Below are 15,924 nucleotides of genomic sequence, written 5' to 3'. Positions count from 1 at the left end.
GTTCATCCAGAGGCATTATCGATCGACTTCAGTTAGCAACAGTAGCGAAGGAATCGCTCGATCGGGTTCAGTTAACAACCATCGATCGATCACTCGGGTTCAGTAACGCGTAGCCTGCAGTGCAACCACACGGGTTCAGTTAGAGCCCAACGCCTCACTCTGGTTTAGTTAGAGCCAATGCCTCGCACACACGCACATACGTGTACGAGAGAAACGTGCATCGCTCGGCCCCCGACCACCCACCATAACCGGGAACTTACCGAAATTTTCCTCGCCCTCACTTCTACCACGGTTCATGGACAGCCCAAAGAATGTCATGCAGCTACGTCTCCGGCCCGCCCAGGACGAAGATCCCATTTTTTGTCATGATTTTTTGTCATAGAAGTAGGAGCCCACCACATCTATGATGATACCGGGTTTTGTCACAATTATTGTCATAGAAGTGTCATAAGTATGACAGGAAACAAATTCGTTCGGCCCAAAATGTCACGGATGTGTCTTTTTTTGTAGTGCTAGGGTTTAGACATTACAATCTCGAGGTATATCTACTCTTGTAATCCCTATATTCTTCATAGTCAATCAAACAGGAAGTAGGGTATTACCTCCATTAAAAGGACCCGAACCTGGGTAAACATCGTGCCCCCTGCCTCCTTATTACCTTTGATCCTCAAACGCACAGTTCGGGTCACCCTACCCGAGATCTGCCTGTTTTGACACCGACATTGGTGCTTTCATTGAGAGTTCCTCTGCGTTGTCGACAAAAGGATCGATGGCTCGCCTTGTCATTAAAGACAACATCACTTCCAAAGAGGCCTTGGTTCCAGGGCAAACTCTCCAACTCGACAGCTTCATTATGGGTGCTCGCCTGGCCGTTGAGCCAGAAGTGGCCCAACTCATCGTCAAAGATCGCCTCCGCATCGGCCCTGAATACTCCAACGGGTTGGATCTGGCAGATTTTTTAGCCTTAAACGAACTGCTAGATCGCATCGCCGCCCTGGGGGTCGCAACTGATTACCCACAAGTGTAGGGGATCTATCGTAGTCCTTTTGATAAGTAAGAGTGTCGAACCCAACGAGGAGCAGAAGGAAATGACAAGTGGTTTTCAGTAAGGTATTTTCTGCAAGCACTGAAATTATCGGTAACAGATAGTTTTGTGATAAGGTAATTTGTAATGGGTAACCAGCAATGAAAGTAAATAAGGTGGAGCAAGATGGCCCAATCCTTTTTGTAGCAAAGGACAATCCTGGACAAGTTGTTATAATGAGAAAAGCGCTCCCGAGGACACATGGGAATTATCGTCAAGCTAGTTTTCATCACGCACATATGATTCGTGTTCGTTACTTTGATAATTTGATATGTGGGTGGACCGGTGCTTGGGTACTGCCCTTTCTCGGACAAACATCCCACTTATGATTAACCCCTATTGCAAGCATCTGCAACTACAAAAGAAGTATTAAGGTAAACCTAACCATAGCATGAAACATATGGATCCAAATCAGCCCCTTACGAAGCAACGCATAAACTAGGGTTTAAGCTTCTGTCACACTAGCAACCCATCATCTACTTATTACTTCCTAATGCCTTCCTCTAGGCCCAAAAAATGGTGAAGTGTCATGTAGTCGATGTTCACATAACACCACTAGAGGAGAGACAACATACATCTCATCAAACTATCGAACGAATACCAAATTCACATGACTACTAATAGCAAGACTTCTCACATGTCCTCGGGAACAAACGTAAGTACTCACAAAGCATATTCATGTTCATAATCAGAGGGGTATTAATATGCATTAAGGATCTGAACATATGATCTTCCACCAAATAAACCAGCATCAACTATAAGGAGTAATCAACACTACTAGCAACCCACGGGTACCAATCTGAGGTTTTGGTGCAAAGATTGGATACAAGAGATGAACTAGGGTTTGAGAGGAGATGGTGCTAGTGAAGATGTTGATGGAGATTGACCCCCTCCCGATGGGAGGGTCATTGGTGATGACGGTGGTGATGATTTCCCCCTCCCGGAGGGAAGTTTCCCCGGCAGAAGAGGTCCGCCGGAGCCCTAGATTGGTTCTACCAAGGTTCCACCTCGTGGTGGTGGAGTTCCGTCCCGTAAGCTTGCTTATCATTTTTTCAGGGTAAAAGACTTCATATAGCAGAAGATGGGCACCGGAGCACTGCCAGGTGGCCCACGAGGCAGGGGGGCGCGCCCAGGGGGTAGGGCGCGCCCCCCACCCTCGTGGATGGTGGGTGGCCCCCCTCAGGTATTTCTTCCGCTGAATATTTTTTATTAATTCACAAAATGACTTTCGTGGAGTTTCAGGACTTTTGGAGTTGTGCAGAATAGGTCTCCAATATTTGCTCCTTTTCCAGCCCAGAATCCCAGCTGCCGGCATTCTCCCTCTTCATGTAAACCTTGTAAAATAAGAGAGAATAGCCATAAGTATTGTGACATAACAAGTAATAATAGTCCATAATGCAATAATATCAATATAAAAGCATGATGCAAAATGTATGTATCACAACCGACGATGATCAGATTGGGCTTAAACCCGATTAGAGAGAAATCAGATCTCCGCCAATCGCCCATCACGTGGCAATCGTGGAGGAACAAGCCGAAGATGATGCTTCTCCCACATTTTGGACAAAGTATGTTCGGGTTTCCGAACCCGGAGAGCCGGACTCTCGTCTTTTGAAAGACACTTCTTGTCCTCCGAACATGTAATCGGGCGCTGAGCCTAAAAACATACCGGATGCTCCGGAGCCCAGGCCTTTAACCTCAGAAATTCTTCGGAATCCAGATTCCTCAGGGGGGGTCAGGGTTCGGATTCGATCCCGCCCACCCACCACAAACAATATTCCCCAAGCAACTCCGGTCTTACGGACATATGCGACTTAATGTATGTGCGGCAGCAGCCCCAGGAAATAGTCCACCACTTTTGGGCTAGATTCCTGCTTGTTAAAAACAAGATCAAGGACTACTGCGATGACGGCGCGATCTCAGTATTTTGCAACAATTGCACGGATGAGGGAATCTTGAACGCCCTCAACCGCCATCGCATACTACTCTTTGCCGATTTGGCACACACAGTACAGAAGTACTGTGCAATTGAAAGCGCCTGGAAAACCCAGACAACCCGCTGGGAACCGCATGCCCTTAGGCCAGCCCCGGGAGGGGCAAAGAGGACTCACCCCCGTGGAGCACCTAATCACCATCTCATGGACAAGAAAATTAAACCCATTATGGGACATAAAACTGTCCTCAAGGAATGGCTCGACAAACCCTGCAAAATTCACATGTCACCGGACAACGAACCAACGCATAGCCTTCGAGCATGTTGGATACTCCGGCAGGTGGCCAAAAGCGGCGAGGGTCTCCTCACTAAAAACACTCCAGATAACTATTCTTCGGAGGACAATGATCTCGAGGTATTCATGGTCTTCAAGACCTTTCCATTGAATAATCGGCGCAAGAGGGCGCTCCATGACCTCACCGAAGTCTGCCACGTGGCAGCAGTAAGCCCTTGGAACGACACGGCTATCACTTTTAACGCCGATGACGAACCAAGAGCCCGCTCAGTCCGAGCACCAGCCGCTTTGGTCCTAAACCCAATTGTAGATGGCTTCCGCCTCACTAAAGTGCTCATGGACCGTGGCAGCGGACTGAACCTCATTTACGAGGACACGCTCAATAAAATGCAAATGGATAGGAGTCGCATTGAGCAAAGTAACACAACCTTTCGCAGAATTATCCCCAACCGAGAAGCCAGATGCTCGGGAAAAATCAAACTCGATGTGGTATTCGGCACACCGGAGAACTATAGGTCCAAAGAGCTACTCTTCCATGTGGCACCATTCAACAGCGGATATCATGCTCTGCTGGGGCGAGACGCATTCATGCGCTTCCAAACCATACCCCATTACGGGTATATGAAGCTCAAAATGCCCGGGCCCAATGCAATCATCACTATAGCGAGCGATCCGGACATAGCCCTCCGAGCCGAAAACAAAACCGCATCTCTGGCCCTTGAGGCGTTATCTGAGGCCCTCGTGGCCGAGGAATTGACCACTCTACATTCCACAGTAGACAGGGACGATGTAATCCTCGATAAGACCAAAGTCTACCTCCTTCAAGCCGGCTGATGAAATAGTCAAATTTCAAGTCCACCCGGCGGACCCCAACAAAACAGCTTCCATTGGGGCACAGCTGGATACGACGGTGGACGCCGCAATATGCGCATTCTTGTGTGAGAACTGGGACATCTTTGCTTGGCGTCCTTCCGATATGCCAGGTATACCACGAAGACTGGCCGAACATATTCTCATTATCTTGAAAGGCTACAAACTAGTCAAACAAACTCTTCATCGATTCTCCGAACCCAAACAACAAGCCATGGGGGAGGAGCTAGCCAAGTTACTCGAAGCCGGGTTCATCGGAGAGAACATCCAGACTAGCTAGCAAACCTGGTCATGGTACCTAAGAAGGATAAATCCTGGCGCCTGTGTGTTGATTTCAAAGACCTTAACAAGGCTTTCCCCAAGGACCCCTTCCCACTACCTCAAATCGACCAAATTATCGATGCAACCGCAGGGCACGATTCCTTGTGTTTCCTCGACGCATACTCATCAAATCAAGATGAAAGAATCCGATCAGGCCGCAATGGCATTCATCACTCCGTACGGGCCCTTCTGCTTCAATACTATGCCTTTCGGGCTCAAGAACGCCGGCATAACTTACCGACGCGTGATTCAAATATGCTTGGAAAAACAGATCGGCAAAACTGTGGAAGCACACATAGATGAGTAGTCATCAAGACCAAACACGTCGATTCATTGGTGGATGATTTACACCTTACATTTGACAACCTCCGAACATATGACATACGGCTCAATCCGAAAAAATGTGTTTTCAGCGTTCCAGCCAAAAAACTGCTTCGGTTCATCGTTTCCAATAGAGGAATTGAAGCAAACCCCGCCAAAATCCGAGCTTTGTCACAGTTGGCAACACCAACAGACCTTAATCAGGTCCAAAAATTAGCTAGGTGCGTGGCAACTTTAAGCCGTTTTATCCCCAAATTAGGGGAAAGGCATTGTCATTATATCGCTTGCTACGCCACACTGACAAATTCGTGTGGACGGACGCGGCCATAGCTGGACTGGAGGAAATAAAGGCTTTGTTAGCAAGCAACCCAATCCTGGCCGCACCAAATGTCAGCGAACCAATGCTGCTCTACATATCTGCAACTCACCAAGTAGTGAGCGCGGTGCTCGTCGTCGAGCAGAATGAGGAGGGACACAAGTCCCAATTCAAAAACCAGTATATTACGTATCAAGAGTCCTTACACCATGTAAATCTCGATACCTGCATTATCAAAAGATAGCATATGCGGTCTTCATGGCATCCCGCAAGCTGCGGCACTACTTTCATGAGTGCTCCATCACAGTCGCTTCCGAAGTACCACTTAACGATATTATAAAAAATCGAGACGCCACTGGACGGATTGCCAAATGGGCTATTGAGCTCTTACCATTTGAAATAATTTACAAGCCACGCCGAGCTATTAAATCTCAGGTGTTGGCTAACTTCGTCGCCGAATGGACAGAGGCAAAAATCCCTAAAGAATACGGCACATACTCCAACTGGGTGATGCACTTTGATGGCTCTAAGATGTTAGCCGGATTAGGGGCGGGTGTTGTTTTGACATCCCCCACAGGAGATACAATCCGTTATGTGCTCCAAATAATGTACACATATTCAAACAATACAGCCGAATATGAAGCCCTATTGCACGGTCTTCGGATGGCCGTCTCCATGGGCATACAACACCTTGAGGTGCGCGGGGATTCAAACCTCGCAATATCCCAGATAAATGGAGACTTTGACGCAAAAGATTCGAAGATGGAGGCTTATCGTAATGTCGTACTCAAAATTTCAGCTCGGTTTTAAAGGGCTCAAGTTTAATCATGTGGCTCAAGAGAGTAATCAAGCGGCGGACATACTTGCCCGCATGGGCACTAAACGCGACCCTGTCCCACCTAACACCTTCGTAGAAAGACTCTTCAAGCCATCCATGGTGTGGCAGGACAGTAGCAGCAACATTGTTCCAGAGCCGATCATACCACCAGATTGCGGACACTGCTCTGGTATCGTCGGGGGTTCAGACACCGAGATAACACCATCGGCCCACCAAATCATGGTTGTAATTTCCCCATGGACCGAACCTTTCCTCGCCTACCTTACTAGGAACAAGCTCCCTGATGATCAGATGAAGGCCAGTCGCACATTGTTCGACGCTCGAAGGCTTACAAAGTCCATGAGGGGGAATTGTACAAGAAAAGTACAACCGGAGTCTTACAATGGTGTATCTCTGAAGAAGAAGGATGGCAGCTCTTGGCCGAAATACACGCCGGTCTTGGTGGTCGTCATGCCGTTGCTCGGGCCCTCGTAAGTAAGGCCTTCCATACGGGTTTCTTTTGGCCCACGGTCCGAGCAGACACACAGGACCTCGTACAACGATGTATTGGATGCCAGCTTTTCGCAAATCAAAGCCACATGCCGCCTACTGCTTTGCGAACAATCCCCATTACGTGGCCTTTTGCGGTCTGGGGGCTTGACATGGTCGGACCCCGTAAAGGGGGAAGCCACAAGAAGAATTATTTACTAGTTATGGTTGACAAATTCACTAAGTGGATAGAAGCCAAACCAGTCAAAACGGCCGAAGCTGGACCAGTTATAGACTTCATATACGGTGTGGTGCACCGTTATGGTGTCCCGCATAGTATCATTATAGACAATGGTTCCAACTTTATGGTTGATGAGGTAAAAACTTGGTGCGCTACTTTGGGCATCAAGCTTGACTACACCTCTGTATATCACCCTTAGACAAACGGCCAGGTCGAGCGGGCTAAGGGCTTAATCATGAGCGACATGGTTTACGGCGCCGAGGCAGTACTGCCTTGTGACATTATCCATGACTCACCTCGAGTGCGCATGTATGAAGAGAGGGAGGCCGAGCTCGATCGGCAGGACGATCTGGATGGCTTGGAGGAGGAGCGCGATGTTGCAAAGGCTCGTTCCGCATTTTACCAATAGCAAGCCCGGCGATATCAAAGCAGGGAAGTACGAGCAAAGACTTATAATGTCGATGAACTCGTCTTGGGCCTACCAGAGAATAAAAAGGACAAGCTCAAGCCCAAATGGGAGGGTCCCTTCATCATAGATGAAGTTCTCACGGGAGGAGCCTATTGCCTGCGCAACACTTCGGATAATCGTTTAGAGCCAAACCCATGGAACGCCGCTCGACCCCGAAAATTCTACGCCTAAATCCACACTTGTAACTTTTTCTCTCTCTCTCTCGTCTTTTCTCTTTTTCACCCCTCTTTTCTCTTTTTCGGTTTTTACAACCTTTACAGGTGTTCGGATCAACCGTACACCTGAGGGCTATACATCATCAAATGTACACACCCCTTATCACCTGGGGGCTTCTTTTTACAGAAGCTTACTCTGATTATTATTTTTGGAGCGACAAGCTCACCGTATATACGTGTTGTCTACTCATATGTGTTCTGTCTTCACCATTATATGCACCTTTATGACTTAAGTTTTGCCAAGCTGGGTTGCCTGGCTCCTGTGCTTATGCCTTACGTTCCCGCTTGTTCGGCTAGGGCATAAAGGGAGCACCTCTGCGATTGTTACAGTCGGGTTATCCGGACGTGTACCTCAGACAGGTGAAGCCGAAAGCTAGCATTCTTAAGGGAATGAGCGGTCGGTGGACAAGAGATGAGCTGATCACGTTACAATATATGCCCCCAAATTATGAAGTGTACTATGATCTCTCCATCACAGTTTATGTATGCGCAAAAACACATACTGGCCTAGGGAAAGGAACCCTTAACAGAACTATTCTCTCTGGAAGATGTTTCTTATGATCAAATGTAATATAACATAACTCCACGAATACAACTTGTCTGTTCAAGAAACTATGACCGGACCGCCTAGTTTCCGAGCATACCTTGATGTTTAGCAATGGTTTAAAATATCCGAAAACACTCCAAACCCCTGGTTTTGGAGGTCGAAGCGGAAAGTCTGCCATGACAACAGTTTTTCCAATCCGGCTGGAGAAAAGTTTGTTGATGAAGTACATTACTACTTGGACTCAAAAACTTCCTCTTCCTCTAGACCCTCTAGTAGGTTGTCTAGTTTACAATCCTGTTGCAAAAACTTAGCTGTCGTTTTCACTTGGTCATACACTAAGCTAACAGGAATTTCTTGTCCATTTGGCCCCCGAGGTTCGACCCGGGCCATATGATTCAGATCAAGCATGGTATACCGTGTTTTTACCATGGCCTAGGCTTCTCAAGCACCCTCCCGGCATGCTGATATCTTCCATAGCTCCAAACGGGGACGAGCTCCCTTGAATAAATTGGCAAGCTCATCCATACTTCCTGAAGGGGAATTAGATGGCCTAACGCCTTAGCCACGTTCCTCATTGCCTTCCAAGCTCGGTCGTGCATTTTGGACAGCACTTGTAGCAGGTCGCCTTGGAATCCAGACGCTTCTCCTTCGGGACGTCCGGTTAGCACACCTACAGAAGCAAACTTGTTAAAATTTCAAACAAGAGACCATTCTTGACTAATAGGTCATAGAGCATACTGAATATGCCGCCTTTCAATTTCTTGTTCTCCTTCAAAGCATCCGGTAACTGTGCTCTCAAATCCTTTAGTTCTTCGGCCTGCTTGGTGTTGGCATCCTGAAGTTTGTTCTTCTCATTGATGGTCAATGTCAAAATACGCTGACCAGCGGCTTCTTGCCCTTCGGCATGTTTTTTATCTGCTTGAGCAGCCCTCAGCTTCTCCTCCAGCCGATCTGTCGAGCCTACCAACGAGACACAACCATAATTAGGAAACCTCGTTGTATTCACGGAAGCCTTATCTCCGAACAACTGCTGCACTTACCATCAGGTGCCTTCTTGGATTTCTTTAAATCTTCGAGTTCGGCAGTAGCAGCAGACAACTTTGTTCAGCATTCTTCAAGCTCCTTGGATAACTTTTTACTCCTCTCCGTGAGTACCTAACAAAGTAACGACTCTTAAATCAGTTGGGCCAACAGCTTCAAGACTCGGGGGCTACTGGCATATGATTATTGAATCTGCCCAAAAATTCTTACCCGCATATCCTTGGAAAGCTGGTGAGTGGCTCCAGCAACTCCATCACGAGCAACTCGGATATAAAGTTTATCCGCTAAGCTGAGAGCATTAAAAGCCTCTTCGGTAAAATATGACCCATCGCACTCGCCACTTCGGAATTTGTGACGGATACATTATCCGAATCCTCCGGGAGATGACAATCCGGCATTGCCCCCACATACCCTCTGGTCCTTGTGGTAGGGGACGAGGCTGGATCAGTCTGTGCGTGGCCGGCTAGGTCTCCGAAAGCAGTCCGGCGCACACTCCTCCTGCAATATGACACCACGGGGAACTTCACTATTCGGTCTATCCATTGAATGCATACTGAAGGATCATACCTCTTCTACGCCAAGGAGGGCCCGGCTGTATCATTATTTGCCTTTCTTTTCCGAGAGGCACCTTGTGCAAGCGTCGTCTTCTTAGAGGACGCCTTTGATGTATCGCGTTGGCGCGAGCGCCGCCCCTTGAGAACATGATATGGTACAATGGGTGAGTCACGGTGGGAAAACCCTTTTTGAGGAGACGTCTCCTGGGTACTTACATGGGAGGAAGGAAGGAGGCCGGGGTAGTCGGCTATAATGGCCACCTCTGTGTCGTCGTAGCTTGTCTGATAAAAGACTCCATCCTCAAAATCCACGAATATGTCCGGATCTTCTTCATATCCTGGAGCCAGGTCTTGATTATGGTCCTCCGGCTGCGGAGCGGGGCAGTAGATCCCCTCGACGACCTTTCTCCATTCCTATTAAAGGCAGTTGGATTAAACTCGGTTATAAAACATACTTGAGAAAAAAAAACAGATCAATTGAGGCCTATAATTGAAGGCTCACCCAGTCAATGGGGGTATACATGGAGAAACCTTCTCAGCACTTCGAACGAGCGACGTATTCCTTTTTCCCTTTGAAAAGGTCAGCCAATGTGGCACCCAGCACGGCAAAATTAGCCGGACCCTTGCGCCCACAACGTGTGGCGTCGTCCTCACCATTGTAATGCCACATGGGAAATCCCCTGGATTGAAGTGGCTGAACGCATCGCGTTATTGAAAATTCCATTACCTCAACTATGGATAGTCCGGAATGGGCAAGCATTCGGACCTTGCTCGCTAACCGCTTAACCTTCGCACTATCTTCTTCTTCATAGCTTCGGGGACGCCAGCTGGCGCGCTTCTTTAAAGGAGCAGAGGAGAATTCAGGAAGACCTTGCCGGATAGGGTCCGGAAGGGCAATGTCGTCAATATAGAACCACTCTGAGGGCCACTCTTCGGATGCCTTCTTTGGAGTACCGGGCAGGTATCCTGTTCCGCCTATACGCCATACTTCGGCGCCGCCCACCTCGAAAATAGATCCCTTCTGGGAGCGGGGGACGAGGCAGAAATATTTTCTCCATAAATCGAAATGGGCTCGCAGCCTAGGAACAGCTCGTAAAGGGCAACAAAGCCCGCGGTATGTAAAATGCAGCCCGGCATGAGGTTGTGCAGTTGGAGGCCGTAGTACTCCATGAGACCTCTGAGGAAGGGGTGGATTGGAAATCCCATGCCCCTCAGCAAAAAGGAAACAAAGCACACCCGCTCCCCTGGACTGGGATTGGGGAATTTCTCCGTCAGGGCCTCGCCGTTGTAGGTGGTTAATCCCGCTCGAACGGGGACCAGATCCGATGGAGGGAGGTATCGATGCACCTGCATTGTGTCCAATTGAGTATGGGACACCGAGCAGCTCTCCAAGTTGCCTTCTTGAGGGCCCTGGAGACGCGGGGAAGAGCAAGGAGCATTGGCCATCTTTGGCTGGTTTCTTGTGGCAAGCCCTAAGGATTTTCGTCTGGTGAGGAATGGAGTCTGAGATTCAATCTCTCTTTATAAGTGCCTTATCTACATGGTCAAGGGGTTATTTGTAAAAATGCTTAGACCCTTCGTATTCATCTACCACGTGGAGGCCGAGGCGACAGCGGCGCGGAAGCTGGAGAGCACAATATTTAATGCAAAAGCCGAACTATATGAAGCATAGTGAGGAACTTACCTTGCAAAGGCCGAAGACATAAAGCCAGATACAACGTCGTCATTGAAGGCAAGTTCGGGGGCTACTAAGGGAGTCTTGGATTATGGGGTCCTCGGGAAGACGGCCTATGTGACATGGGCCGGACTAACGGGACGTGAAGATACAAGAACAGAATGCCTCCTCTCGTGTCCGGATGGGGCTCTCCTTGGCGTGGACGGTAAGCTTGGCGTCCGGATGAATAGTTTCCTTCCTTTGTAAACCGACTTTGTACAGCCCTAGCCCCTCTGGTGCCTATATAAACCGGAGGGTTTTAGTCTATAGCCCCGATCACAATCATACAGGCTAGACATCTAGGGTTTAGCCATTACGATCTCGAGGTAGATCAACTCTTGTAACCCCTATATTCATCATAGCCAACCAAGCAGGAAATATGGTATTACCTCCGTTAAGAGGGCCCGAACCTGGGTAAACATCGTGTCCCCTGCCTCCTTGTTACCTTCGATCCTCAGACGCACAGTTCGGGACCCCCTACCCAAGATCTGCCGGTTTTGACACCGACACTAGTCATCGATAAGTGGTCTACGAATGTGGATGTAACTTTTTATTATTTCTAGTGTTCATTGTACTGCCACGATTAAGTTCAAGGTTTTCTGATAAAAAGAATATGTAAAGGAAAAAACAGTATGTTCTTGATTCTTTTACAAGGTCCATGGAGGCACGGACGTCGCCTAAATTGTGTGCTCGCTAGGAGCATTTATAGCCGGCAGCCCTAAACCTGCCTCAAACGCCTAGTCTGACCCACACCCCTCATATCCAGCTCAAATCTAGACTGGATGTGGGGGCGCCGGGGCGCGTCCACCATGTTGGTCCCGGTCCACACTGGGCCACCGAACCCACATATATTCCTTCTCATCTGCTCGTCGGACCAAACCCTAGCCATCTGTGTCCGCATTGTGAAGGAGCAGCAGCGAAGGAACACACGCGCTCTTGCCTCAGAGCAGAGTCGGGCGGCCTGTTCCATGGCCGGACTACCCCCCAAGGAGGAGAAGGAGGACAACCTCGGGTAGGACAACTCAGGCGACGAGCAGATCCGGCTCGACCCATACTGCATCTTCGACCGCTACTTCCGTGAGAAGGATGACAAGGGTGCCTAGAAAGGCAAGGGTAGCTGTGGGTGATCTTCTTCCTAGCAAGTATACATAAACATGCCAATTTTTGGTTGTCCGATGGCATGTTCTGATGTAGTACGTGTTGTGTGAGTTTGTATAAATTTGAGGTGTGCTAATTGAGATGTCCAGTTGTGAGAAGAGAAATTTGAGATGTGTCCGGTGAGTGTCCGCGTGATGTAGTACGTGTTGTGTGAGTTTGTATGAATTTAAGGTGTGCTAATTGAGATGTCCGGTTGTGAGAAGAAAAATTTGAGATGTGTCCGGTGGGTGTCCGCGGACAAATCCGGACATGTCCGTGGGGTTTGAGGGACGGGATTTGCCAAATCGGCTGTAGATGTGCTCCAACCTTCCTTCCCATTTCCTACAAACACGCTCTGCCTCCTCTTCCTTCACCCCCCTACGGCGCCTCCAAACCCTAGCCCGTCGAGCCAGCCGGAAGAAGCGGCGAGACATTATGGGGTGGGCCGCGCGGTTCCTGACTGCGGTCTCATTCCTCGCCGCGGGCGTCCTCTTCGCGCCGGACGCGCTCTTCGGCGGCGCCCCCGGCCGCCCAGCAGCGGGCGTCGCGGCGGCGAGGCTGGCCCATGTACTCTGCTTCGCCACCGCATGGGGAGCCGCGCTCTGGGTCACCTTCATCGGCGGCATCGTCATGTTCAAGTAAAAAAGTTTGCCCCGTCTCAGTTAAATTTCTTAGCCTCGCGTGTGTGGGAATTCATCTAGGCTTTTGTTGCCTTTATTATTATTGCGCTTACTCGGTACTTACATCTTACATGTTCCCCCATTTGTAAATAGCTTCAGAATTTAGGCAGTTTTGGGTGCCTCCCGTTGCATTTGATAGCTTTCCACTATGCTCAAATGCAATTTCTTTGGGACAGGCAACACAGATTTTGAGATAGGACCCCATACCTTCTCAGCAATTCATCTCACCTTGTACAACTTATGTTTTTACAATATCACCCGTTTATGCATGCTTGCTAGCACAAAAACATATTAGCAGAACATCCAAAGATATTTTAATCCAAGGGAAGGAACATACACAGCTTGTAAACTGAAGACATTTGATTGTTCAGTATCTAGAGAGATGTAGATCTCCTATGAAGCATTAGCCACAAGCCTGTAACGACTGTGGTTACCCTTTACTACTAGAACATCTGAATTTTGAAAGTGTCAATGCTATTCAGTTTTTACAAGAAAGTTGGGTTGTTTACTTGATCCGTAAGATGCATTGTCAGAGCAATACATTAGATGCACTTAGAATGCTATATCGTTTGCTGGACTCTTGAACTCTGCGCCTTCATTGTTGTGAGACCTGCAATCATAAGCAATTGATATTGTTTTGATCTAATCTCCTGGATAATGGAGGCATTTGCCAAGGCACCAGTTCGGGAGTCTGCAGGGGAAGATGTTCCCAGCATACTTCATGTTGATATCGGTGTGTTCAGCTATATCGGTTGCAGCATTTGCATACCTCAACCCGTGGAAGACAGCATCAACTATTGAGCGTTACCAGCTTGGTTTCCTTCTTGCTGCCCTCGGTTTTGACCTGTCCAACCTTCTGGTCTTCACCCCCATGACTATCGAGGTCAGTCCTTTACGTACTCATTAGTCTTGTTTACATGGTCACATTACCGTTTTTGCCTTCTCATACTTCTACTTACAAGGAAAATTTGTATTGTATTTGTGCTAGATGACAATTGCGACGATTAGTGAAGTTTCATTTTATAGAGTCATATGTTGTTTAATGTCATAAAATATTGGTACATCTGTCATGACACACGGTCTTGGGTTAACAGTTCCGTGCAGAAATCACAGGCACATCCGGATTTCTGTTAGGTTTGTAATAATATTATCGGTAGTGAACAAAAGTAACATGGTAGTTTGCCTTCACAGCCTCGTAGGTGATGCTGTTCCCATACAGAGAATCATAATACATGGTGACACGGACTTGGTTGTGTAGTACTATGTTATACGGCCTGCGAATCATACTGATTGTTGCAAACAGCTATAGTGTGTGGTTTAAAGTAGTAACCGTTCAGGGGGACTGGATCCTTCCCATGAGCTCAGAAGAACCTATGCTTTATGCAGCTGTTGATTCACAGTAGCGACTTTGCTCATCTTGCGCAGATGATGATGAAGAGGCATAAGATCGAGAAGGATCTTGGCATCGGTGGTGAGGTGGGACGGTCAAGGAATGCCGAGTTGGCAAAGACAAACCCTACACTGGCAGCGATGAACAAGAAGTTCGGGATGATCCACGGGCTGTCGTCCCTGGCAAACATCATGGCATTCGGCAGCCTGGCCATGCACTCGTGGTACCTAGCGAGCAAGCTCGAGTTGTGACTGTTGAAAGTTAGTGATGAGTCCATGTAATGACCTCTCTTCTCAGCTGGTGACAGGAGCTTATAGTCTAGGCTGTCTAGAGCTAAAGAAAGAGTAGTGTGAAAACTTTGCATCTGATGTTGTGACTTGGGATAATAATGTACAGAGTGCAAGGAGTGTAGCTGTTTAATAATGTGCAGGAGCGCAGAAACTCCGCTAGAATCAGTTTATCTTTTACAGATGATGATCTGCGTATGAAACGGGTGTAAACTGGAATTGGCCACGAATGGTTGTAGATGGTGTTATAGCAGATAACATTCCGAAGGAATTCACACAAAAAACGAAAAAAATGATTTTTTTTTTGAACATCACTACAGACACAAGCGCTCATATACACGCGCATACACTCATCCCTATGAACGCACACACATACCCTATCCCTATGAGTACCTCCGAAAGACTAAGCTGTCATATCATCTTAAAATTTACGAAGTCACGTAGGCACCTCGTCGTCGACGGGAAGACGGGAACGTCTCCTCCCACAATGCGTATCGCCAGAAATCCTGAAATAAATCCAGGAATAAATGTGAGCACCAGGATTTGGCTGGGGATACCACAGTCCCTCTAACCATCCAATCACAGGTTGGTTCACAAAAATAAAAACGATGGACACATCTCCCTAGCACACAACAAGGGGATGATGTAAACCTGGCAATGGGCTCCGTTTCGTAGATGGCACCTCTGTTTTTTCTTTTTTTCTAATCCTGCATGCAAGCTTTTTTCAAAAAAAAAAAATCACTCTCTTTATTTATGTTTCAACCAGCGTTACATCACTTAATAAGAGATGGAAGAGCTCGCTAGGAGGCTCAAGGAAAAAACTACTACAAGACGGGCCCTTGGCCAAATTTGCTAATTCATGAGCAACGAAATTAGTCTGTCTAGGACTGCACAAACGAGGTATGAGGAAAGTTGCACATGATATGGTAGCAATCATCAAAGATTGCAGCCGCTGGACCTACAGATTGTCCTCCTTCATTCATCGTACTGATAAACTCAAGATTATCTGAATTGACAATAATCTAATTGCAACCGATTGTTTGTGCTAGGCAATGACCATATTTCAACGCAGTAGCTTCAGCAGATAGCACATAGTAACAGGAGACAATTTTCCAATTCCCTGCAATTTCTAATCCTGCATTTTTTTTGAGTCTAACATGCTTGCTTTAATGATCAATAATGTTCATAGGAATACAATCTAAG

The 15,924-nt window shown here is 47.7% G+C and overlaps 1 protein-coding gene across 1 annotated transcript; it reads left to right on the top strand.

Moving 5' to 3' along the window:
- The first annotated feature begins 12,695 nt into the window (after nucleotides 1-12,695).
- LOC119295560 (transmembrane protein 205-like) lies at nucleotides 12,696-14,947 on the top strand. The gene is made up of 3 exons (XM_037573986.1): nucleotides 12,696-13,002; nucleotides 13,708-13,927; nucleotides 14,470-14,947. Exons 1-3 carry the CDS (start codon nucleotides 12,800-12,802, stop codon nucleotides 14,683-14,685), a joined length of 639 nt encoding a protein of 212 aa, XP_037429883.1. The 5' UTR covers nucleotides 12,696-12,799; the 3' UTR covers nucleotides 14,686-14,947.
- The last annotated feature ends 977 nt before the right edge of the window (nucleotides 14,948-15,924 follow it).

Source organism: Triticum dicoccoides, chromosome 4B (assembly GCF_002162155.2).
Source record: "Triticum dicoccoides isolate Atlit2015 ecotype Zavitan chromosome 4B, WEW_v2.0, whole genome shotgun sequence".
NCBI classification, from domain to species: domain Eukaryota; kingdom Viridiplantae; phylum Streptophyta; class Magnoliopsida; order Poales; family Poaceae; genus Triticum; species Triticum dicoccoides.
The sequence above is the reverse complement of the archived record's forward strand: the minus strand, read 5'-3'. Positions and strand labels throughout refer to the sequence as shown.

What these genes read in the sequence shown, in the direction of transcription:
- LOC119295560 (XM_037573986.1), top strand. Translation starts at nt 12,800, where the DNA reads ATGGGGTGGGCCGCGCGGTTCCTGACTGCGGTCTCATTCCTCGCCGCG. An exon ending in GGCGGCATCGTCATGTTCAA is followed by an intron (nt 13,003 to 13,707) that starts GTAAAAAAGTTT and finishes TGGATAATGGAG; the next exon opens with GCATTTGCCAAGGCACCAGT. An exon ending in TCACCCCCATGACTATCGAG is followed by an intron (nt 13,928 to 14,469) that starts GTCAGTCCTTTA and finishes CATCTTGCGCAG; the next exon opens with ATGATGATGAAGAGGCATAA.